Source organism: Pristiophorus japonicus, chromosome 6 (genome assembly GCF_044704955.1).
Source record: "Pristiophorus japonicus isolate sPriJap1 chromosome 6, sPriJap1.hap1, whole genome shotgun sequence".
Lineage (NCBI taxonomy): Eukaryota > Metazoa > Chordata > Chondrichthyes > Pristiophoridae > Pristiophorus > Pristiophorus japonicus.
This window is the reverse complement of record NC_091982.1, coordinates 115,530,443-115,556,810: the sequence shown is the minus strand read 5'-3', so window position 1 is coordinate 115,556,810 and position 26,368 is coordinate 115,530,443. Positions and strand designations below refer to the sequence as shown.

Sequence of the window (26,368 nt, the reverse complement as noted above, 5' to 3'; positions counted from 1 at the left end):
TCATTCACGGAGCACAGACAGCACTTCAACTTCATTGTGCCTGCTAATTATAATGATTGCAGCGCATAGGCTAGCTCTGAACACGGTGCTGACAGGCTGTATGCTCATGAAGGGGGCCGAAGTTCATGTTGTTCGAACGAGGCTAACTAGCGATAAGGTGCCACACAAAAGGTTACTGCAGAAGATAAAGGTACGCGGAGTCAGAGGAAATGTATTAGCATGGATAGAGAATTGGCTAACTAACAGAAAGCAGAGAGTCGGGATAAATAGGTCCTTTTCAGGTTGGCAATCGGTGGTTAGTGGTGTGCCACAGGGATCGGTGCTGGGACCACAACTGTTTACAATATACATAGATGACCTGGAAGAGGGGACAGAGTGTAGTGTAACAAAATTTGCAGATGACACAAAGATTAGTGGGGAAACGGATTGTGTAGAGGACACAGAGAGGCTGCAAAGAGATTTAGATAGGTTAAGCGAATGGGCTAAGGTTTGGCAGATGGAATACAATGTTGGAAAATGTGAGGTCATCCACCTTGGAAAAAAACAGTAAAAGGGATTATTTGAATGGGGAGAAATTACAACATGCTGCGGTGCAGAGGGACCTGGGAGTCCTTGTGCATGAATCCCAAAAAGTTAGTTTGTAGGTGCAGCAGGTAATCAGGAAGGCGAATGGAATGTTGGCCTTCATTGCAAGAGGGATGGAGTACAAAAGCAGGGAGGTCCTGCTGCAACTGTACAGAGTATTGGTGAGGCTGCACCTGGAGTACTGCGTGCAGTTTTGGTCACCTTACTTAAGGAAGGATATACTAGCTTTGGAGGGGGTACAGAGACGATTCACTAGGCTGATTCCAGAGATGAGGGGGTTACCTTATGATGATAGATTGAGTAGACTGGGTCTTTACTCATTGGAGTTCAGAAGGATGAGGGGTGATCTTATAGAAACATTTAAAATCATGAAAGGGATAGACAAGATAGAGGCAGAGAGGTTGTTTCCACTGGTCGGGGAGACTAGAACTAGGGGGCACAGCCTGAAAATACGGGGGAGCTAATTTAAAACCGAGTTGAGAAGGAATTTCTTCTCCCAGAGGGTTGTGAATCTGTGGAATTCTCTGTCCAGGGAAGCAGTTGAGGCTAGCTCATTGAATGTATTCAAATCACAGATAGATAGATTTTTAACTAATAAGGGGATTAAGGGTTATGGGGAGCGGGCGGGTAAGTGGAGCCGAGTCCACGGCCAGATCAGCCATGATCTTGTTGAATGGCGGAGCAGGCTCGAAGGGTTGGATGGCCTACTCCTGTTCCTAATTCTTATGTTCTTATGTTCACTTAAAGCTTGCCTACTCCTTTTCAAGGCAGTTTGCACCTGCTAAAGGTGAGCTGCCTTCTGCTGATGAAAAATGGTAAAAGTGCTTCAACACGAACACAAATGGCTCAACAGGCTCGGGAAAAGGCACCCAGAATCGCGGACGCAGCACTCAAACTTTGTGCCCAGGGTCAACACTGGAAGAGAGGTACTCAGGGGGCCAGGAGGCCCTCTAGAAAGGATGAGGGAGCAGATCACTGAGGTTGTCACTGCCAGCAGTGTCACTCCCAGGACCTGGCTCCAATGCCCCGGCTCCAATGCCCCAAGAAGTTTCCTGACCTCAGATGAGTGGTCAAGGTCAGTGAATGCACCTTCAAAAGCCTTTTCCTACCAACTGCACCACTAGCCTCACACACTGCTCAATTCACAACCCACAACAATCAGTACCAAACACAAGGCACGCCTCGCATTTCCCCTTGGAGGAGACAGTGCTGTCTGTTGTATATCTGTAAAGCATGCACTACCATGTTCCGCCACCAGGGAGCGCATCCCCTGAAGTCCCAAGGGACCCCAGCATCCCTTGGGAGCACTGTATATAAACCGGCCCTGAAGGCCTGTTACTCACTCTGTAGTGCCTTAATAAAGACTGAGGTCACTGTTATTTTAACCTCCCTGTGTGCAGTCTCATCTGTGTTTGGAACAACAACTGGCGACGAATAAATGAATCCAATGAAAAGATGCAGCAAACTGTGGGCATCCTGGAGAAGTTCTCGGAGGGTGAGAACTGGGAAGCCTATGTTGAACGGTTAGACCAGTACTTTGTAGCCAATGAGTTGGACGGAGAAGGAAGCCCTGCAAAAAGGAGAGCGGTCCTCCTCAGTGTCTATGGGGCACCGACCTACAGCCTCATGAAGATTCTTCTGGCTCTGGTGAAACCCACAGATAAGTCATATGAGAAGCTGTGTACACCGGTTTGGGAGCATCTTAACCCAAGGGAGAGCGTGCTGATGGTGAGGTATTGGTTCTATACGTACCAGCGATCTGAAGGTCAGGAAGTGACGAGCTACGTCGCCGAGCTAAGGCGACTTGCAGGACAATGTGAGTTTGATGGCTATCTGGAGCAAATGCTCAGAGACGTTTTTGTACTGGGCATTGGCCACAAGACCATCCTTCGAAAACTTTTGACTGTAGAGACACTGACCCTCAACAAGGCCAATGCGATAGCATAGGCGTTTATGTCCACCAGTGATTACACCAAACAAATCTCTCAGCACACAAGTGCTGGCAATGTTCATAAATTAACTAGAACTGTGTTTGTGAGAAGAGATGTACAGGGCAGAAACCATGAGTCTGCAACTGCCAGCAGGCCTCAGGTGACCCAGATGACTCAGAGTCCGCAACAAAGGATGAATGCAAGGCAATTCACGCCTTGTTGGCGTTGTGGAGGGTTCCATTCAGCCTATTCATGCCACTTCAAAGGGTGTGTTTGCAAGAGCTGTGGAACAATGGGGCACCTCCAATGAGCTTGCAGGCGAGCTGCAAGCTCTGCAAAACCTGCTAACCACCACGTGGCAGAGGAAGATCGGTCCATGGTGGATCAAAGCAATTTCAAGCCTCAGAGAGAGGAGGCAGATGCTGAAGTACACAGGGTGCACACATTTTTGACGAAATGTCCACCTATAATGCTAAACGTAAAATTGAATGGCTTACCCGTAGCCATGGAACTGGACACTGGCGCTAGCCAATCCATTATGAGTAAAAAGATGCTTGAGAGACTTTGGGGCAACAAGGCACTCAGACCAGCCCTGAGCCCCATCCACATGAAACTGAGAACGTACACCAAATAGTTTATCACTGTCCTGGGCAGCGCCATAGTCAAGGTCATCTACGAGGGCGCGGTGCACAAACTGCCAGTCTGGATTGTCCCGGGCGATGGCCCCACGCTGCTTGGAAGGACTGGCTGGGCAAAATCCACGGGAACTGGGATGACATCCGAGCGCTATCACATGTCGATGAGGCCTCATATACCCAGGTTCTTAACAAATTTCCTTCCCTTTTTGAGCCAGGCATTGGAAACTTTTCCGGGGCGAAGGTGCGGATCCACTTGGTCCCAGAGGCACAATCCATTCACCACAAGGCGCGAGCGATACCTCACATGATGAGGGAGAGAGTGGAAATCGAACTGGACAGGCTGCAACACGAGGGCATCATCTCCCCAGTGGAATTCAATGAGTGGACCAGCCCGATTGTTCCAGTACTCAAAAGTGATGGCAAGGTCAGGATTTGCGCCGATTATAAAATAATTATAAATCGTTTCTCGCTACAGGACCAATACCCACTACCTAAGGCAGACGACCTATTTGCGAAGCTGGCAGGGGCAAGACGTTCACTAAGCTCGACCTGACTTCGGCCTACATGACGCAGGAGCTAGAGGAGTCTTCGAAGGGCCTCACCTGCATCAACACGCACAAGGGACTGTTCATCTGCAACAGATGCCCGTTTGGAATGCGGTCGGCTGCAGCAATCTTCCAGAGAAACATGGAGAGCTTACTCAAGTCGGTACCATGCACGGTGGTCTTTCAGGACAACATATTGGTCACGGGTCGGGACAGCGCTGAGCACCGACAAAACCTGGAGGAGGTCCTCCAGCAACTGGATCGCGTAGGGCTGCGGCTGAAGAGGTCGAAATGCGTCTTCATGGTAACAGAAGTGGAGTTTTTGGGGAGAAAGATCGCGGCGGACGGAATTCGGCCCACAGATGCCGAGACAGAGGCTATCAGGAACGCGCCCAGGGAACAGAATGTCATGGAGCTGCGGTCGTTCCTGGGACTCCTTAACTATTTTGGTAACTTCCTACCGGGGTTAAGCAGCCTCTTAGAGCCCCTACATGTGTTATTGCGTAAAGGTAAGAACTGGGTATGGGGAAAAAAACAAGTAATTGCTTTTGAGAAAGCCAGAAACATTTTATGCTCCAACAAGGTGCTTGTATTGTATAACCCGAATAAAGACTTGTGCTAGCATGTGACGTGTCGTCGTACGGAGTCGGGTGTGTATTACAACACGCTACGTTGTGGGGAAGTTGCAACCTGTCCCCTATGCTCCCAGGAGCTTGTCTAAGGCCGAGAGGGCCTACAGCATGTTTGAGAAAGAGGCATTAGTGTGGGTGTTCGGGGTAAAGAAAATGCATCAGTACCTGTTTGGCCTCAAATTTGAGCTGGAAACCGATCACAAGCCCCTCATATCCCTGTTCGCTGAAAACAAGGGGATAAATACTAATGCCTCAGCTCGCATACAAAGGTGGGCACTCGCGCTATCAGCGTATAACTATACCATCCACCACAGGCCAGGCACCGAGAACTGTGCGGATGCTCTCAGTCGGCTACCATTGCCCACCACGGGGGTGGAAATGGCGCAGCCTGCAAACTTGTTGATGGTCATGGAAGCGTTTGAAAATGATAAATCACCTGTCACGTCCCGCCAGATTAGACTTGGACCAGCCAAGATCCTTTGCTGTCCCTAGTAAAAAAAACTGTGTACTGCATGGGAGCTGGGCCAGCATCCCCGTTGAAATGCAAGAGCTAATCAAGCTGTTCCAGTGGCGAAAGGGCGAGCTGTCCATTCAGGCAGACTGCCTGTTGTGGGGTAACCGCATATTGCTGCCCAAAAAGGGCAGGGAGACGTTCATCTCGGATCTCCACAGCACACATCCGGGTATAGTAATGATGAAAGCGAAAGCCAGATCCCATGTGTGGTGGCCCGGTATCGACTCTGACTTCGAGTCCTGTGTACGGCAATGCAGCGTTTGTGCTCAGTTGAGCAACGCGCCCAGAGAGACACCACTAAGTTTGTGGTCCTGGCCCTCCAGACCATGGTCGAGGATCCATGTCGACTATGCGGGCCCGTTTCTCGGTGAAATGTTTCTGGTGGTAGTGGATGCTTTTTCAAAATGGATTGAATGTGAAATAATGTCAGGAAGCACCGCCATCATTAAAAGCCTGAGGGCCATGTTTGTCACCCACGGCCTGCCTGACATACTGGTCAGTGACAACGGGCCATGTTTCACCAGTGCCGAATTTAAAGAATTCATGACCCGCAATGGGATCAAACATGTCACCTCGGCCCCATTTAAACCAGCCTTCAATGGGCAGGCAGAGCAGGCAGTATAAACAATCAAACAGAGCCTCAAACGAGTCACAGAAGGCTCACTCCAAACCCGCCTGTCCCGAGTACTGCTCAGCTACCGCACGAGACCCCACTCGCTCACAGGGGTGCCCCCGGCTGAGCTACTCATGAAAAGTACACTTAAAACCAGACTCTCGCTGGTTCACCCCAACCTGCATGATCAGGTAGAGAGCAGGTGGCAGCAACAAAATGTAAACGATGGTCGCGCCACTGTGTCACGGGAAATTGATCTGAATGACCCTGTGTATGTGCTAAACTATGGACATGGTCCCAAGTGGATCGCGGGCACGGTGATAGCTAAAGAAGGGAGTAGGTTGTTTGTCGTCAAACTAGACAATGGAAAAATTAGCAGAAAGCACCTGGACCAAACGAGGCTGCGGTTCACAGACTGCCCTGAACAACCCACAGCAGACACCACCTTTTTCGAGCCCACAACACACACCCAAAGGATCAATGACACCACGCCGGACCAGGAAATCGAACCCATCACGCCCAATAGCCCAGCAAGGCCTGGCTCACCTAGCAGCCCTGCAGGGCCAACCACGCCAGCTCAGCGAGGGCACAGCCAATGCACCAGAACAGACATTTGTACCGAGGCGGTCCACCAGGGAAAGAAAGGCTCCCGACCGCCTCACCTTGTAAATAGTTTTCACTTTGACTTTTGTGGGTGGGTTGGGGGGGGGGAGGGCGCGGAAGTGATGTTGTGTATCTGTAAAGCATGCACTCCCATGTTCCGCCACCAGGGAGCGCATCCCCTGAAGTCCCAAGGGACACCAGCATCCCTTGGGAGCACAGTATATAAGCCGGTCCCCTAAGGCCTGTTCCTCTGGAGTGACTTGTTAAAGACTGAGGTCACTGTTACTTTAACCTCCCTGTGTGCAGCCTCATCGGTGTTCGGAACACAAACTGGCCATTCTTGGCAGGGGCATGGCTGGGCCCTTGGCTGGCGACCGGGCTGAGCAAATACAAGATGCTGGTATCCTCATAAGTTATCCTCCTTCCCACACCAGTTCCCCCTCATCCCACAATATCTTGTGATTTCCAAGCTGCACATGGTATAATCATGCACATCTTGCTTTACCCACTTTCCTCACCACAACCCCAACCTTGTGCCTTTCTCATTTCAGACACCCAAGAAACGCAGCCTGCCCAGCCACTGGTTGACCAAGAAGGAGAGGAAAGTGAAGAAGACAAAACACCATCACTCGATTTCACACTCCCAGCCTCTAGCTCCTCGAGGTCGCCCCACAAGGCCATCTGCAGTGCCCCACACAAAGTCAGCAGCCTTCCACTAGCAATGCTGCAGCCACTGGGGTAGCACTGCGTAACATCATTAGGATAGGCAATGGCACACGAAAGACACTCACACTAAGGGAATGCACAAGGGTGATTAGTTGATTTTTGATGTAATATTGGAGGCATAAATGGATAAAGTTGGATTGTAAAGTTTGCTTTATGGTGACTTTCAGTTCAACATTGTGACCAAGAGGACACTGTGATGGTCAATAATAGAGGGAAGGTAATGTATGGGCCAAATGTTGAAAGAAGAATTGGGGTTGTGGTCACCAGTACTGCAGGCGGATGATTCAATCCCACAAATCCCACCAGGAAGAGGCTGTCTGGGTTGCCTCCTACCTTCCACCCTCCTCTTCTGATTCTTCCTCTTCTGCTTCCTCCTCCTCCCCCCTCGGTGAGCAACTTGTCCCCTTTGCTGCCTTTGCTCCATCTCCATGTATTGCTGCAGCGCAAGTGGGACTGCAACTAGAGGCCCCAGGACTGTGAGCAAGTGGTGTTTTCAGGTACTTTTCGTTAAGCGCCAAAGCCTTGCAAATATCCAACTGCACTCCATGTACTCTGTTCACATTTTATCAACTGTTTAAATGTATTACACTGAGCCACTATGACAATAAAATGCAAATAAACCAGTACAAAAGCAAAAATTTAAACTTATGTGAAAGTTGTGTGTCTCCCTTTAAGAAGCACTGGTGGGGGGTCTGTCGTACTGCTGCACATATGTTCTGTCAGGCGTGTCTTGGAGAGGGCAGTAAAAGGAGTGGCGACGTCCAAAATACCAGATCACGTGTCAATTCATTGTTGCACGCCGATTGACGTCACAATCTGACATACCAATTATTACCCATCACCCCTGTGCTCGCTGACCTATATTGGCTCCTGGTTAAGCAATGCCTAGATTTCAAAATTCTCATCTTTGTTTACAAATCCCTCCATGGCCTCAATCCTCCCTATCTCTGTAATCTCTTTCAGTCTCACAACCCTATGAGATGTCTGCGCGCCTCAAATTCTGCCCTCGAACATCCCTGACTATAACTGCTCAACCATCGGCGGCCGTGCCTTCAGCTGCCTGGGCCCTAACCTCTGGAACTCCCTCCCTAAACCTTTCCACCTCTCTTTCCTCCTTTAAGACGCTCCTTAAAACCTACCTCTTTCACCAAGCTTTTGGTCATCTGCTGTAATTTCTTATTCTGTGGCTCGGTGTCAAATTTATCTGTTTTGTCTTATATCATTAATGTGAAGCGCCTTGGGATATTTTGCTACGTTAAAGGCGCTATATAAATAAAAGTTGTTGTTGTTATCTAAATATCTGGAGCGAGTACATGCAATGGCAGCTCTGCCGACCTTCCCAAAATGACGGGCAACATGTTCAGTTTCGCAAGTGGGTCGAAGGAGGCGGCCATCATTCTTTCTTCCAAACTGGCCTTAACGGCCGGTGCAAATGGCCCAAATTTGACGTCTGTTGTGCCTTGGCATTGTCGGATGTATATTTGTGCGTACAGAGTATGCGCCTGATCTTGACCACACTGTAAGAAGGAAAAGCTGAGTAAAAAGGAGACCCCATTCTGCAGGGGATGAGAAGGAAAAATATTGAAGTCATCAGAACGTCCCTACTACATTTCTGGCATCATATATAGAGAACTGCATTGTTAATGCCTGCTTACGTTCTGCTGGGGAATGGTGAAGAGCTGGCAGAGATCTAAAGATACACCAGTCTCCTGTAATACGTTCCCCATTACACTTTGCTGATAACACTCTTATTGTTATACCGCAGCGTATTCTATGACTCACCATGAGCAATTGCACAGAAGATATGCGGGTATAAATAATAATTTTTAGGTTTAAGCTTGCCTGACAAGGGAGGATGTTGACTTACAGTGCTTGCTGGTTGGCCTGTGGGTTGGGTACAGATACTGTTAAGATGGAGCTAGACATTGACTGTTGCCGCCACCTAGAAAACAAAAGTCAGGTATGCAGAGGTCAATCTGTATTCAGCATAGGGGACTCCATATAAATGTCTAGTTGAAATCATTAGTGGAAAGTACCAAAAAGATGTATATTTGCACAATGCACAGTTGTCATGACCAACGTTACTGGGAGAATTTTATCCGCAAGATGCTCTTGGAATCACCTGATTTTACACGGATCTATAAAAATACCAGAACTAGCAGGAGGAGGCCATTTGTCCCCTCGAGCCTGCTCTGCCATTCAATATCATGGCTGATCTGATCCTGGCCTCACCTCCACTTCCCTGCCCGCTCCCCATAACCCTTGACTCCCTTATAGTTCAAAATCTGTCGATCTTCACCTTAAATATATTCAATAACCAGCCTACACAGGTATCTGGGGTAGAGAATGCCAAATATTCACAACCCCCAGAGAAGAAATTCCTCCTCATTTCTGTTTTAAATAGGCGACCCCTGATTCTGAAATTATGCCCCCTAGTTCCAGATTCCCCTATGAGGGGAAACATCCTCTCTGCATCTATCCTGTCAAGTCCCCTCAGAATCTTATACGTTTCAATAAAATCACCTCTCAGTCTTCTAATCTCCAATGAGTATAATCTCTGAACTGCCTCCAAGGCAAGGATATCCCTCCTTAAATAAGGAGATCAAAACTGGACCGAGTACTCCAGGTGTGGTCTCACCAACGCCCTGTACAGTTGTAGCAGGACCTCCCTACTTTTATACTCCATCCCCCTTGCAATAAAGGCCAACATTCCATTTGCTTTCCTAATTACTTGCTGAACCTGCATGCTAACTTTTTGTGTTTCATGTACAAGGATCCCCAGATCCCTCTGTACCGCAGCATTGTGCAATCTCTCTCCATTTAAATCATAATATGCTTTATTTTTCCTGCCAAAGTGGATAACCTCACACTTTCCAACATTATATTCCATCTGCCAAATGTTTGCCCACTCAATTAGCCTATCTATATCCCTTTGTAGATTCTTTGCATCCTCCTCGTAACTCGCTTTCGCACCTACCTTTGTATCATCAGCAAATTTGGTTACATTACACTCGGTCCCGGCATCCAAGTCATAATTATAAATTGTAAATAGTTGAGGCCCCAGCACTGATCCCTATGGCACCCCACAAGTTACTTTTGCCAACCTGAATTATTCATTTATCCCAAGACTGTTTTCTGTTAGTTAACCAATCCTCTATCCATGCTAGGAGCTCTTAACTTGTGCAGTAACCTTTTATGTGGCACCTTATCAAATGCCTTCTGGAAATTGAAATGCACGCCATCTACTGGTTCCCCTTTATCCACCCTGCTCGTTACTTCCTCAAAGAACTTCAGCAAATTTGTCAAACATGATTTCCCTTTCATAAAGCGTGCTGACCCTGCTTGACTGCATCATGATTTTCTAAATGTCCTGCTACTGCTTCCTTAATGATGGACACCAGCATTTTCCCAGTGACAGATGCCAGGCTAACTGGTCTATAGTTTCCTGCTTTCTGTCTCCCTCCTTTCTTAAATAGAAGTGTTACATTTGCGGTTTTCCAATCCACTGGGATCTCTCCAGAAGCCAGGAAAGTTTGGTAGATTACAACCAATGCATCCACTATCTCTGCAGCCACTTCTTTTAAGATCCTAAGATGCAAGCCATCAGGTCCAGGGGACTTGTCCACTTTTAGTCCCATTATTTTACAAATAATTCACCTTTAGTGATAGTGATTGTTTTAATTTCCACCCTCACCGCAATAGCCCTTTGATTATAAATTATCGGGATGCATTGTGTTTTCTACTGTGAAGACCGATGCAAAATATCTTTACTGAGAGTCATGAACTATCTCCTTAAATGTTTGTCACTTCTTTTCTACAGTCTTACTCTTGAATATATTTTCCCAGTCCACTTTAACCAACTCTGCCATCATACCTTTATAATTACCTTTATTTAAGTTCAGGACACTAGTTTGAGACCTAGCTTTCTCACCCTCAAGTCTCTACCATGTCCCTGTTTCCCATTATTAATTCCCCAGTCTCATCCTCAAAGGGACCAATATTTACTTGAGCTACTCGCTTCCTTTTTATGTACCTGTAGAAGCTCTCACTGCCTGTTTTTATATTTCTTGCTAGTTTACTCTCATAAGCTATCTTCTTTCTCTCTATCATTTTTTTTAAGTCATCCTTTGCTGGTTTCTAAAAAAATTCCCAATCCTCGGTTCTTCACAACATTGTATGCCTTTGTTTTCAATTTGATAGCATATTTTACCTCCTTAGTTAGCCATGAAAGGTTCGTCCTTCTCTTAGTCTTTCTTTCTCACTGGAATATATATTTGCTGAGAGTCATGAACTATCTCCTTAAATGTTTGTCACTTCTTTTCTACAGTCTTACCCTTGAATATATTTTCCCAGTCCACTTTAACCAACTCTGCCATCATACCTTTATAATTACCTTTATTTAAGTTCAGGACACTAGTTTGAGACCTAGCTTTCTCACCCTCAAACTGAATTTGAAATTCTACCATGCTATGATCACTCTTCCCAAGAGGCTCCTTCACTACGAGATTAATTAATCCAAACTCATTGCACATGACCAGATCTAGAATAGTCTGCTCCCTGGTTGGTTCCACTATCCATCTATTGGGTCCCTGCCCAGTAAGCCCATTTTCTATTGGGTACACAAATGTGTGGTGTCAGCCTCGGTTCCGAGGTCGCATTCTTTCATCTGAGTCAGAATGTTATTGCTTCCAGCCCCATTTCACAGACTAGAGTACATTATCTAGGCTGACACTTCAGTGCTGCAACATTCAAGCCGTACCCTTTCAGATGAGATGGTAATTCAAAACCCTATCTGTTTAATGGAACGTTAGTCGCTAACTCAATGGGCTTGAAATATAATTGTACTGAGCCTTGGCCAGACCCTAACTGAATTATTACATTCTGGGCCTGATGACCTGCATCCTAGGGTGGCTGCAGAGAGTGGATGCATTGGTTATAATCTACGAAAATTCCCTGGATTCTGAGGAGGTCCCAGCAGATTGAAAAACCGCAAATGTAACACCCATATTTAAGAAAGGAGGGAGATAGAAAGGAGGAAACTACAGACCAGTTAGCCTAACATCTGTCATTGGGAAAATGTTGGGAGTCCATTATTAAGGAAGTAATAACAGTACATTTAGAAAATCATAATACAATCAAGCAGTGTCAGCATGGTTTTATAAAAGGGAAATCATGTTTGACAAATTTGCTGGAGTTCTTTGAGGATGTAACGAGCACGTTGGTTAAAGGGGAACCAGTGGATGTGGTGTATTTGGATTTCCAGAAGGCATTCAATAAGGTGCCACATAAAAGGTTACTGCACAAGATAAGAGCTCAAGGGGTTGGGGGTAATATATTAGCATGGATAGAGGATTGGATAACTAACAGAAAACAGAGAGTCAAACATAAGAAATAGGAGCAGGAGTAGGCCATTTAGCCCCTCGAGCATGCTCCGCCATTTAATATCATGGCAGATCTGATCTTGGGCTCAGCTCCACTTCCCCATAATCCTTCACTCCCTTATTGTTCAAAAATCTATCTCTCTGAGGCAGAGAATTCCACAGATTTACGACCCTCAGAAAAGAAATTCCTCCTTATCTCAGTTCCAAATGGGCGACCCCTTATTCTGAAACTACGCCCCCTAGTTCTAGATTCCCCCACGAGGGGAAACATGCTCTCTGCATCTACCTTGTCGAACCCCCTCAGTATCTTATATGTTTCAATAAGATCACCTCTCATTCTTCTAAACTCCAATGAGTACAGGCCCAACCTGCTCAAACTTTCTTCATAAGTCAACCTCTTCCTCTCAGGAATCTACCACATGACTCTTCTCTGAATAGCCTTCAATGCAAGTATATCCCTCCTTAAAAAAGGAGACCAAAACTGTACGCAGTTGTTGTGTATGCAATAACTGTTAGACTGAGTACTGTTTAACTCCAAGAGGTATGGCCTTGACTCTGCTTTATTAAGGCCCAAAGGTGACTAATATACAAAATGGCTGGCCTTTTATACTTGCGTGCATGCAGCCCAATGGCCTCCAACAGTGACGCCATCTAGTGGCTAGTGATCCCAAAAGTACATACATGACAATACCCTCCTCTGAGATATTAACACAGTCTTTGACAAATTGAGATGGTCCGGTGTTTTACGCTTCCGGGTTGACTGTCTCAGTTCAACTCCAGTCTTGGGTGAATGTTCAGAGTCTGTTGTGACTGGTAGCTGGGTGGCTGACCTGGTGGGAGTGGCAATGGCCATGTCAGGGATTGAAAGTCCATTTTCATTGAACATGTCAGAGATTGAAAGTCCCGATTCACTGATGACCACTGAGTCCTCTGATGACTGGGGGTAGGTTGGTTGGTCGTCGATTGTCTCTTCCTCCAACTGTTTTAGTTCGTCTGTATGCTGCAGCTTTGTCTGATCCATATGTTTCCTGCATGTTTGCCCATTTTTGAGCTTGACAATAAATACTCTGTTGCCCTCCTTGGCCATGACAGTATCAGCGATCCACTTGGAACCCGAACCATAATTCAGAACATCTCCAGGATCATTTATAGAAATATTGCGTGACACAGCTGCGCGATCGTGATACGTTTGCTGACGCTGACTTTGTCTTCTATATTCAACATGATTATTCAAGTCAGTGGGTACAAGAGATAGCTTGGTCTTAAGACCTGCATTAATTCAGCAGGCGAGACCCCGGTAAGCATGTGTGGTTTTGTCCTGTAACTCAGCAGTATGCATGACAGGCAGGTCATACTATTCTTTATGATTCTGCTTGCCCATTGGATGCAGGTTTGAACGGTGCTGATCTTACATGTTTGATACCATTGAGTTTCATGAACTCTTAAAACTCCTGTCTGGTGAAGCATGACCCATTATCGCTAGCAACGATGTCAGGCAGACCATGTGTCGCGAACATGACACTGAGATTCTCAATGGTAGCTGTGGATGTGCTGGATGACATGTTTATACACTCTATCCACTTCAAATATGCAACCACCATAACTAAAAACATCTTCCCCAGGAAGGGACCTGCAAAGTCTATGTGGATCCTGGACCATGGTTTGGACGGCCACAACCATAGCCTCAGCGGCGATTCCGCTGGTGTTTTGCTGAGCTGTATGCAAGTGTTGCACTGATGCACACGATTCCAGCTCAGAGTCAATTCCCGGCCATCATAAACGAGACCTAGCAATGGCTTTCATCATTACAAGGCTGGAATGTGTGCTATGTAGCTCACATACAAATTTTTCTCTCCCTTTCTTGGGCATAACAACACGATTGCCCCACATTATACAAAGACAGTTCGTCTTTGCGATGAATGTAACGTCTGGTCTCCTCGCACATTTGCTTGGATATGGCAGACCAATCACCTTTGAGGTCAGGTCCTGGCTAGTCCAGGTCTTAACTTGTTGAGCCGTGACAGGGATTCCTTCACTCTCAAAAGCATCCATAACTAACAAGAGGTCCGCCGGTTGTGGCTTTTTCACCTCTGGTGTGGGCAACGGCAAATGGCTCAAAGCATCGGCACAATTTTCGGTGCCAGGTCTATGGCGAATAACAATCATAAGCGGATAATGTCAGCGCCCAGCTTTGGATGCAGGATGAAGCATTGGTATTGATACCTTTGTTTTCAGAGAACAGTGAAATGAGCAGCTTGTGATCTGTCTCCAGTTCAAACCGAAGACCAAACATGTACAGGTGCATCTTTTTAACCCCATACACACAGGCTGGTGCTTCTTTCTCTACCATGCTGTAGGTTCTTTCCGCTTTAGACAAACTTTTTGAAGCATACGCGACTGGTTGAAGTTTACCCGACTCATTAGCTTGTTGGAGTACCCAACCAATTCCATATGACGAAGCATCACAGGCCAATATTACATGTTTACATGGGTCATAATGTACCAGCAGCTTGTTATAGCAAAGCAGATTAGTGGCTTTCTCAAAAGCTCTGTCTTAAGGCACATCCCACACCTAGTTGTCGTCTTTTCTTAGCAGCATGTACAGTGGTTCTAATAAAGTGCTCAATTTAGATAGGAAGTTACCGAAGTAGTTGAGTAGACCCAGGAATGAACGCAGCTCCATCACATTCTGCGGCTTGGGTGCATTCTTGTTGGCCTTCGTTTTCGTGTCCGTGGGCCTGATGCCGTTAGCAGCAATTTTCCTCCCCAGGAATTTGACCTCTGGTGCCAGAACGATGCACTTCGAGCATTTCAGTCTGAGTCCCACTTTGTCCAGATGATGTAAAACCTCTTCCAGGTTGTTCAGATGTTCCTCGGAGTCACGACCTGTGATCAGGATGTCATCTTGGAATACGACGGATCTGGGAATGGACTTCAGTAGACTCTCGATGTTCTTCTGAAATATTGCTGCAGCCGAGCGAATTCCAAAAGGGCACCTGTGATAAATAAACAGTTCTTTATGCATGTTAATGCACGTAAGTCTCTTCGACATCTCGACTAGCTCCTGAGTTATGTAGGCCGACGTCAAGTCCAGTTTGGTGAACGACTCCCCCCCCCCAGCTAGCATTGCAAACAAGTCATCAACCTTCAGTAATGGGTACTGATCCTGTTTCAAAACCCTTTTGATCGTAGCCTTGTCGTCTCCACAGATTCTGACTGTGCCATCACTTTTCAGCACAGGAACAATGGGGCTGGCCCATTCATTAAATTCAACCGGTGATATGATCCCTTCACGCTGGAGTCTGTCCAGTTCAATTTCGACTTTCTCCCTCACCATATACGGAACTGCCCGAACTTGATGATGGATGAGTCTTGCATCCGAGTCCACGTGGATCTGCACCTTGGCTCCCGTGAAGTTGCCGATGCCTGGTTCGAACAGCAAAGGGAACTTGCTCAGTACTTGGGCACATGTACCTTTCTCCGACGACAATGCCTTGATGTCGTTCAAATCGCATCTGATTTTTTCAAGCCAGTTCCTGCCCAACAGCGTTGGGCCATTGCCTTGGACAATCCATAGCGGTAACTCATGAACCTCACCGTCATACAACACTTTAATTGTGGCACTGCAATCACGGTTGTGAGTTCTTTGGTGTATGTGCGCAACTTGGCATTGACTGGACTCAGCCTGGGCCTCACAGCCTTAGTATCTCACAGCTTGTCGAATGCCCTCTGGCTCATAATCGATTGACTCGACCCAGTGACCAGTTCCATCGATACTGGCACCCCATTGAATTTCATGTTGATCATTATTGGTTTGCTCTTGGGTGCCGAACCAATCATATTTACAGTACTTGCCGAGTTTCGATTTTTCACCGATATCTGCTTTAGACTTCTATCCGTCGTCATGCATGACTGAGTGATCGTGATGGCCCTGTTCAAGTCCAACGTCTCCACCGCCAGTAGTTTACATAGGATCACCTCGTGGTTGATGCCGATTATAAAGAAGTCCCGTAGCATGTCTGCCAACACAGCCCCGAACTTACACAGTCCCGCTAGACGTCTCAGGTTGACAACAAATTCCACCGCATTCTGGCCCTCTGAGCGAACGTGCGTGTAAAATCTGTATCTTGAGATGATGATACCTTCATCTGGCTTAAGGTGGTCCTGTAGCAGTGTACACAATTCTTCATATGTCTTCTCTGTTGGACTCATAGGCAGGAGTAGATTCTTTATCAGATCATAAATCTTTGGACCGCAAACCGTGAAGAACACCGCCCGACGCCAATCTGCGTCGCCGACCTCCTCCACTTTGTTGGCCACGAAGAACTGGCTCAAACAGCTCACAAAGTCTGCCCAATCTTCTCCTTCCACAAATTGCTCCAACAATCCAATTGTGCTCATTTTTGCATGCAAAGGTTTTTGTTGCCTCGTCGCCAAATGTTGTGTATGCAATAACTGTTCCACTGAGTACTGTTTAACTCCAAGAGGTATGACCTTGACTCTGCTTTATTAAGGCCCAAAGGGACCAATTTACAAAATGGCTAGCCTTTTATATTTGGGCTGCAAACACGTGCGTGCAGCCCAATGGCCTCCAACAGTGATGCCATCTAGTGGGTAGTGATCCCAAAAGTACATACATGACAACAGTACTCCAGGTTGGTCTCACCAATACCCTGTATGTTTGTAGCAGGACTTCCCTACTTTTATATTCCATCGCCCTTGCAATGAAGGCCAATATTCCATTTGCCTTCCTGATTACTTGCTGTACCTGCATACTACCTTTGTGTTTCATGCACAAGGACCCCCAGGTCCATCTGTTCTGCAGCATTTTGTAATCTCTCTCCATTTAAATAATAATCTGTTTTTTTATTTTTCCTGCCAAAGTGGATAACCTCACACTTTCCCACATTATACTCCTTCTGCCAAATGTTTGCCCACTCACTTAGCCTGTCTCTATCCTTTTGCAGATTATTTGCGTCCTCCTCACAACTTGCTTTACCACCCACCAGCAAACTTAGCTACATGACACTCGGTCCCTTCATCCAAGTCATTAATATAGATTGTAAATAGTTGAGGCCTCAGTATTAATCCCTGTGGGGTTGAGGCCAAGATCAGATCAGCCATGATCTGATTGAATGGCAGAGCAGACTCGAGGGGCCAAATGGTCTAATCCTGCTCCAATTTCTTATGTTCTAAGGGGGATACGACACCCCTGTTGGCTGAACTGATAGGATATGTAAAAAAGCTGTTTACAGCCTTTTTGAAGGATACGTTTTGGGCACATCAGCAAAGATATAGCTTTGGAGAGGGTGCAATGCAGATTCACCAGAATGATATGAGGCTGAAAGGATTAAATGATGATGACAGGTTGTATAACAGGGTGATCTGATTGAGATGTTTAAATTATGAAAGGAATCGATAGCATACATACAGAGAAACTATTTCCTCTGTTGGTGGAATCAAGAACAAGGCAGCATTATCTTAATATTAGAGTTCGGCATTTCAAAGTGAAATCAGGTATCTGGAACTCCCTCCCCCAGAAGACTGTAATTCAAGACTGAAATTGATAGATTTCTGTTAAAAGGGTATCAAGGAAAATGGAGAAAAGTAGTGAATGGGGTTGAGGTACAGATCAGCCATGATCTAACAGGCTGAGGGACTGAATGGCCTATGTGAATGTAAAAGATCCCATGTCATTATTTGAAGACGAAGGGGGGCGGGGGGGGGGGAGATCTTCCAGTATTCTGGCCAACATTTATCCCTCAAACAAAACCATAAAACAGATTATCTAGTTTGTTTTCTCATTTTTGTGGGACCTTAATATGTATCTAAGGGTTAAGTCATGGCAGGAGAGCTCGGTCGGGTGTTATGCTCCTCCTGTACCATGTGGGAACTCAGGGACGACACCAGTGTCCCTGACGACTATATCTGCAGGAAGTGTATCCACCTCAAGCTCCTGACGGTCCGCGTTGCGGAGTTGGAGCTGAGGGTGGATTCACTCTGGAGCATCCACGATGCTGAGAATGACGTGAGTATCACGTGTAGCGAGTTGGTCGTACCGCAGGGAAAGGGTCCACAGCCAGATGGGGAATGGAAGACCAACAGGAAGAGCAGTGCAAGGAAGGTAGTGCAGGAGTCCCATGTGGTCATCCCCCTGCAAAACAGATACACTGCTTTGGGTACTGTTGAGGGGGATGACTCATCAGGGGAGGGCAGCAGCAGCCAAGTTCATGGCACCATGGCTGGCTCTGCTGCACAGGAGGGCAGGAAAAAGAGTGGGAGAGCAATAGTGATTGGGGATTCAATGGTGAGGGGAATAGATAGGCGTTTCTGCGGCCGCAACCGAGACTCCAGGATGGTATGTTGCCTCCCTGGTGCAAGGGTCAAGGATGTCTCGGAGCGGGTGCTGGACATTCTAAAAAGGGAGGGAGAACAGCCAGTTGTCGTGGTGCACATTGGTACCAACGACATAGGTAAAAAAAGGGATGAGGTCCTACGAAACGAATTTAAGGAGCTAGGAGCTCAATTAAAAAGTAGGACCACAAAAGTAGTAATCTCGGGATTGCTACCAGTGCCATGTGCTAGTCAGAGTAGGAATCGCAGGATAGCGCAGATGAATACGTGGCTTGAGCAGTGGTGCAGCAGGGAGGGATTCAAATTCCTGGGGCATTGGAACCGGTTCTGGGGGAGGTGGGACCAGTACAAACCGGACGGTCTGCACCTGGGCAGGACCGGAACCAATGTCCTAGGGGGAGTGTTTGCTAGTGCTGTTGGGGAGGATTTCAACTAATATGGCAGGGGGATGGGAACCAATGCAGGGAGACAGAGGGAAACAAAAAGGAGGCAAAAGCAAAAGACAGAAAGGAGATGAGGAAAAGTGGAGGGCAGAGAAACCCAAGGCAAAGAACAAAAAGGGCCACTGTACAGCAAAATTCTAAAAGGACAAAGGGTGTTAAAAAAACAAGCCTGAAGGCTTTGTGTCTTAATGCAAGGAGTATCCGCAATAAGGTGGATGAATTAACTGTGCAAATAGATGTTAACAAATATGATGTGATTGGGATTACGGAGATGTGGCTCCAGGATGATCAGGGCTGGGAACTCAACATCCAGGGGTATTCAACATTCAGGAAAGATAGAATAAAAGGAAAAAGAGGTGGGGTAGCATTGCTGGTTAAGGAGGAAATTAAGGCAATAGTTCGGAAGGACATTAGCTTGGATGATGTGGAATCTATATGAGTAGAGCTGCAGAATACCAAAGGGCAAAAAACGTTAGTGGGAGTTGTGTACAGACCTCCAAACAGTAGTAGTGATGTTGGGGAGGGCATCAAACATGAAATTAGGGGTGCGTGCAATAAAGGTGCAGCAGTTATAATGGGTGACTTTAATATGCACATAGATTGGGTTAACCAAACTGGAAGCAATACGGTGGAGGAGGATTTCCTGGAGTGCATAAGGGATGGTTTTTTAGACCAATATGTCGAGGAACCAACTAGGGGGGAGACCATCTTAGACTGGGTGTTGTGTAATGAGAGAGGATTAATTAGCAATCTCATTGTGCGAGGCCCCTTGGGGAAGAGTGACCATAATATGGTGGAATTCTGCATTAGGATGGAGAATGAAACAGTTAATTCAGAGACCATGGTCCAGAACTTAAAGAAGGGTAACTTTGAAGGTATGAGGCGTGAATTGGCTAGGATAGATTGGCGAATGATACTGAAGGGGTTGACTGTGGATGGGCAATGGCAGACATTTAGGGACCGCATGGATGAACTACAACAATTGTACATTCCTGTCTGGCGTAAAAATAAAAAAGGGAAGGTGGCTCAACCGTGCCTATCAAGGGAAATCAGGGATAGCATTAAAGCCAAGGAAGTGGCATACAAATTGGCCAGAAATAGCAGAGAACCCGGGGACTGGGAGAAATTTAGAACTCAGCAGAGGAGGACAAAGGGTTTGATTAGGGCAGGGAAAATGGAGTACGAGAAGAAGCTTGCAGGGAACATTAAGACGGATTGCAAAAGTTTCTATAGATATGTAAAGAGAAAAAGGTTAGTAAAGACAAACGTAGGTCCCCTGCAGTCAGAATCAGGGGAAGTCATAACGGGGAACAAAGAAATGGCGGACCAATTGAACAAGTACTTTGGTTCGGTATTCACTGAGGAGGACACAAACAACCTTCCGGATATAAAAGGGGTCGGAGGGTCTAGTAAGGAGGAGGAACTGAGGGAAATCCTTATTAGTCGGGAAATTGTGTTGGGGAAATTGATGGGATTGAAGGCCAATAAATCCCCAGGGCCTGATGGACTGCATCCCAGAGTACTTAAGGAGGTGGCCTTGGAAATAGTGGATGCATTGACAGTCATTTTCCAACATTCCATTGACTCTGGATCAGTTCCTATGGAGTGGAGGGTAGCCAATGTAACCCCACTTTTTAAAAAAGGAGGGAGAGAGAAAATAGGGAATTATAGACCAGTCAGCCTGACATCGGTAGTGGGTAAAATGATGGAATCAATTATTAAGGATGTCATAGCAGTGCATTTGGAAAGAGGTAATATGATAGGTCCAAGTCAGCATGGATTTGTGAAAGGGAAATCATGCTTGACAAATCTTCTGGAATTTTTTGAGGATGTTTCCAGTAGAGTGGACAAGGGAGAACCAGTTGATGTGGTATATTTGGACTTTCAGAAGGCTTTCGACAAGGTCCCACATAAGAGATTAATGTGCAAAGTTAAAGCACATGGGATTGGGGGTAGTGTGCTGACATGGATTGAGAACTGGTTGTCAGACAGGAAGCAAAGAGTAGGAGTAAATGGGGACTTTTCAGAATGGCAGGCAGTGACTAGTGGGGTACCGCAAGGTTCTGTGCTGGGGCCCCAGCTGTTTACACTGTACATTAATGATTTAGACGAGGGGATTAAATGTAGTATCTCCAAATTTGCAGATGACACTAAGTTGGGTGGCAGTGTGAGCTGCGAGGAGGATGCTACGAGGCTGCAGAGCGACTTGGATAGGTTAGGTGAGTGGGCAAATGCATGGCAGATGAAGTATAATGTGGATAAATGTGAGGTTATCCACTTTGATGGTAAAAACAGAGAGACAGACTATTATCTGAATGGTGACAGATTAGGAAAAGGGGAGGTGCAAAGAGACCTGGGTGTCATGGTACATCAGTCATTGAAGGTTGGCATGCAGGTGCAGCAGGCGGTTAAGAAAGCAAATGGCATGTTGGCCTTCATAGCGAGGGGATTTGAGTACAGGGGCAGGGAGGTGTTGCTACAATTGTACAGGGCCTTGGTGAGGCCACACCTGGAGTATTGTGTACAGTTTTGGTCTCCTAACCTGAGGAAGGACATTCTTGCTATTGAGGGAGTGCAGCGAAGGTTCACCAGACTGATTCCCGGGATGGCGGGACTGACCTATCAAGAAAGACTGGATCAACTGGGCTTGTATTCACTGGAGTTCAGAAGAATGAGAAGGGACCTCATAGAAACGTTTAAAAAATTCTGACGGGGTTAGACAGGTTAGATGCAGGAAGAATGTTCCCAATGTTGGGGAAATCCAGAACCAGGGGACACAGTCTAAGGATAAGGGGGAAGCCATTTAGGACCGAGATGAGGAGGAATTTCTTCACCCAGAGAGTGGTGAACCTGTGGAATTCTCTACCACAGAAAGTTGTTGAGGCCAATTCACTAAATATATTCAAAAAGGAGTTAGATGAAGTCCTTACTACTAGGGGAATCAAGGGGTATGGTGAGAAAGCAGGAATGGGGTACTGAAGTTGCATGTTCAGCCATGAACTCATTGAATGGCGGTGCAGGCTAGAAGGGCCGAATGGCCTACTCCAGCACCTATTTTCTATGTTTCTATGTATTAATTAGCTATTGTGTTTACCTACATTACAACAGTGACTACACTTCAAAAAGTATTTCATTATCTGTGAAGCACCGTGAAGATATGAAAGGTGTTCTATAAATGCAAGTTCTTACTTTAATGACTTACTCCCTGTATGAACAGATTATGTTATCAGGCCAGGGTAATGGAAACTTCTATTTTCTGTCAATTTTGCTTCTTTGAAACGTGTGCCAAAAATAAAGCAGCCCCTATCAATGTATTTCCTAGTCTTAAATAAGTGTCTTATATTGTTTTTTTTTTACACCATCCCCTAGATTCTGTTAGAGTTGTACGAAATCAAAGGTCACTCTTTGACATGATTTTTAGCCTTAAATAAAACTGCTACTGCTGGAGATGTTATCCTATTTGTGGTGCTGACTGTACATTTTTGGATGAATGAGGAAAATGGCGGTGGTGATGCCAAAACTATTTCCATTGAGAGTAAGCTCTGCCACAGTCCTTACGGAGATTTAAAAGCAATTCAATAAAATGTTTTTTTAAGCATTATATTGGCACTGTTGCCCCAGTGTGAAGTGGTTTTATTGACACAAAAGTAGAGTCAAGTTCCCATCTGATTCCCAAGTGCAGTAATGCAAGCATTCACCAGGAACCTGTCTCACACTTGGTTGAGTTTGCATCCTGTGGTGGTGCAGGACATAACTCAGGTGCTTACTATTAGCAGAGGAAACCAGCTGATACGTTGTTCTTAGGAACTTTTAACATTTGTGTGTGCAATGTTTCAAAAGCCAGTAGGAAGCCGCTGCTCACACCCATGCTTTCCCAACAGACAAATAAATGAACGGGGAAGGAATCTGAGCGCTGCCTGTGCAAAAATACACACAGCTGCTTTAAGGCTGATACCAGTGACGTTCAGGTGGCTGGTTAACTTCAGTTTGCGGGCTGCATGTCACATTCTACAGCCTGAGACAAGCAGCTGACATGTACTTGCAGCCAAATGCACCAGTATTTTGACAGAACAGTAATGAAAAAGAAATAAATTTAGGATTAACACATAAACTGGAATGTGTTAAAAGGCTGGAACATGTTGAAAGATTCAGATGACATTATAAACCACAAGAGCAAAGTTTGACCGACTTAGCAACAACACTGAATCCTTGAAGTACACTCCAGTGTTATTCTATATAATATGCAGTGGTTTCATTTAATTTTATTATGCACAGAATAAAAAGGCTCCTACAATTACATCTCAAGGGGTAATGTTTTATCTCTAGTGCTTCCAGTGGAGAGTTGCACTTGCTGGGTGTGCGCATCTGGAATTCAGGTGCATGCTCTGTACAATTTTCCAGACATCACTTTTAATTGCCCAAAGCCCATTCGAGACACATGGTTGAATTTCCAATATGTGCCCTTGTTGCACAAAGCTTTGCATTGGAAGCACGAGAGATGAAAATTTGCTGCATTATCTATGAGGTGTTCATTTCAAATCTCTCAGCAGTCTTATTTTAGCTTTGTTCTAAATTAGAGAAAAGAAGACTCGGGTATTGCCATTCTCCAATTCTGGTAATTAAGAGTAGTTGAAACTAAGAATTAAGGCATAGTGTTAAGTTCGGATGGGCTATTTCCATGCAGCTATGTCAAAGAGCATCAAGAAATCAGTTGTGGCCCAAGGCAAAGGAGTCAAATAGTGCTAGGAACATAGGAAGAGGAGTAAGCGGCCATTCAGCCCCTTGAGCCTGCTCCGCCATTCAATTAGATCATGACTGATCTGTACCTCAACTCCATTTACCCACCTTAGCTCCATATCTCTTGATACCGTGCTTTAGCTACCCCACACCCATACTCAAAATTTGAACCAAACATGGCATCGAAATTGTAGTGGTTCTTGTTCTTTCGTCTCACGTAAATCTAATCCAATCATTGTTTTGCACTCCGGATCCTCCGTACATGTATTCCAAATACCACCCAAATCAACTACATTTTAGAAGTGCTTTTGAAACCAGTTCCTTGCTAATCTTTAACGTTTAAACTCAACACCTCTGAGCAAACACAATGTCAGCAAGTTTCAGCATAATCTAAAATGCTACATAAATTATCTGTATTTATTTTGGACTTCAGCAATAGGATTGCTTATAAAAAAATAACATGGTTGTTATGTATTTAATCCCTTGTAACCTGTATTACACTACCACCAGAGGGCCCACCTGTTGGAGTCCCAAGGGATCCCAGCATCCCTTGGGAGCACAGTAGAAGCAGGCCACCCACGAGGTACCTGCACTCTGGAGTCTTATTAAAAAGGAGCTAAGGTCATACTTGCTCATTGTACACAGTATTCAGATTCATCCTTTATTATGAGCGTATCAATTGGCGACGAGGTAACGAACAACCGCGCGAAAATGCAAAGAACAGTTGGTATCCTTGAGAAGTTCTCAGAAGGAGACGATTGGGAGACCTTCATGGAGAGACTTGATCAATATTTTGTGGCCAACGAGCTGGAAGAGGACGAGAACGCTGCCAAATGAAGGGTGATCCTCCTAACTGTCTGTGGGGCAACAACCTATGGCCTCAAAGAATCTCCTAGCTCCAGCAAAACCAACAGAAAAATCCTATGAAGAATTGTGTATGCTGGTCTGGAAGCACCTAAATCCTAAGGAAAGCATTTTGATGGCGAGATATCAGTTCTACATGGGTCAACGGTCGGAGGGCCAGGAAGTGGCGAGCTATGTCGCTGAACTAAGGCGCCTCGCAGAACATTGTGAATTTGAGGAATTCCTAGAACAAATGCTTGGAGACTTTTTTGTACTGGGCATTGACCATGAGGCAATCCTTCGCAAACTGTTGATGGTTGAAACTCCGAATCTAAGTAAAGCCATAACGATAGCCCAGGCATTTATGTCCACCAGCGACAACACCAAGCAGATTTTGCAGAGTAAAGTAGTTTCAGCCAGTACTGTGCATAAAGTAACGTCGTTTTCGAGCAGAAATATACATGGCAGAACGTCATGCTGCTGCTGCCCGACCTCAGATGACCCAGAGTCCACCATCAATCGTTAATGCGAGGCAGTTAACACCTTGTTGGCGTTGTGGAGGTGGTCATCGGCCCCATCAATGCCGCTTCAAGCACTATGCAAGCAATGGATGCAGAATAATGGGACATCTCCAGCGAATGTGCAGGCGAACTACAAACCCTGCAAACCTTGCAAACCCTGCAAGCCACCACGTTGCAAAAGAAAATCGATCCACTGTGGATCAGGCTAAATTGGAGACTCATATTGAGGAGGCAGAAGTGTACAGGGTACACACATTCACTACGAAATGTCCACCAATAATGTTGAAAGTTGAACTGAACGGAATTCCAGTATCTATGGAACTGGACACAGGTGCAATTCAGTCCATAATGAGTAAAAAGGCCTTCGACAGGCTGTGGGGCAAAAAGGCACACAGGCCCAAGCTCAACCCCATTCACACCAAATTAAGGACTTACACCAAGGAACTAATCCCAGTGCAGAAGTCAAAGTCTCCTATGACGGAGCAGTACACCAACTCCCACTGTGGATCATGCCAGGGGATGGCCCCACATTGTTTGGCAAAAGCTGGCTAAGAAAAATCCGCTGGAACTGGAACAACATCCGAGCGCTTTTGTCCGTCGACGACACCTCATGTGCCCAGGTTCTGAGCAAGTTCCCATCGTTGTTCAAGCCAGGCATTGGAAGCTTCTCGGGGGCGAAAGTGCAGATTCATTTGGTTCCCGGTACGTGACCCATCCACCACAGGGCACGAGGGGTACTGTACATGATGCATGAGAAAGTGGAAATTGAGCTGGACAGGCTGCAGTGAGAAGGCATCATCGCGGCAGTGGAATTCAACGAGTGGCTAGTCCGATTATCCCGGTACTTAAAGAGGATGGCACGGTTAGAATTTGTGGGGACTATAAAGTAATGATTAACAGTTTTTCGCTACAAGACCAGTATCCATTACCCAAAGCAGACGACCCATTTGCGACCCTGGCTGGAGGGAAGACGTTCACCAAGCTGGACCTGACCTCAGCCTACATGACGCAGGAGCTGGAGGAGTCTTCGAAAGGCCTCACCTGCATCAACACGCACAAAGGTCTGTTCATCTATAACCAGTGCCCGTTCGGGATTCTGTCGGCCGCGGCAATCTTCCAACAGAACATGGAGAGTCTGCTAAAGTCGGTTCCTCGCACCGTGGTTTTCCAGGATGACATACTGGTTACAGGTCGGGACACCATTGAGTACTTGAAGAATCTGGAAGAGGTTCTTAGTCAGTTGGATCGCGTGGGGCTCAGGTTGAAACGTTCGAAGTGTGTTTTTCTGGCACAGGAGGTCGA

At 46.1% G+C, this 26,368-nt stretch overlaps 1 protein-coding gene across 3 annotated transcripts in view; it reads right to left on the bottom strand.

The window, feature by feature from the left end:
* LOC139265219 (UAP56-interacting factor-like) overlaps positions 1-26,368 on the bottom strand; it is a 54,959-nt gene that overhangs the window by 10,530 nt on the left and 18,061 nt on the right. For 2 of the 3 annotated variants that reach the window (XM_070882141.1, XM_070882143.1), the window contains exon 7: positions 8,655-8,729. The exons of the other annotated variant lie outside the window; for it this stretch is intronic. In XM_070882141.1, coding sequence (XP_070738242.1) covers positions 8,655-8,729 — 75 coding nt within the window. The remainder of the gene's footprint in view (positions 1-8,654; positions 8,730-26,368) is intronic. 3 annotated transcript variants of the gene reach the window in all.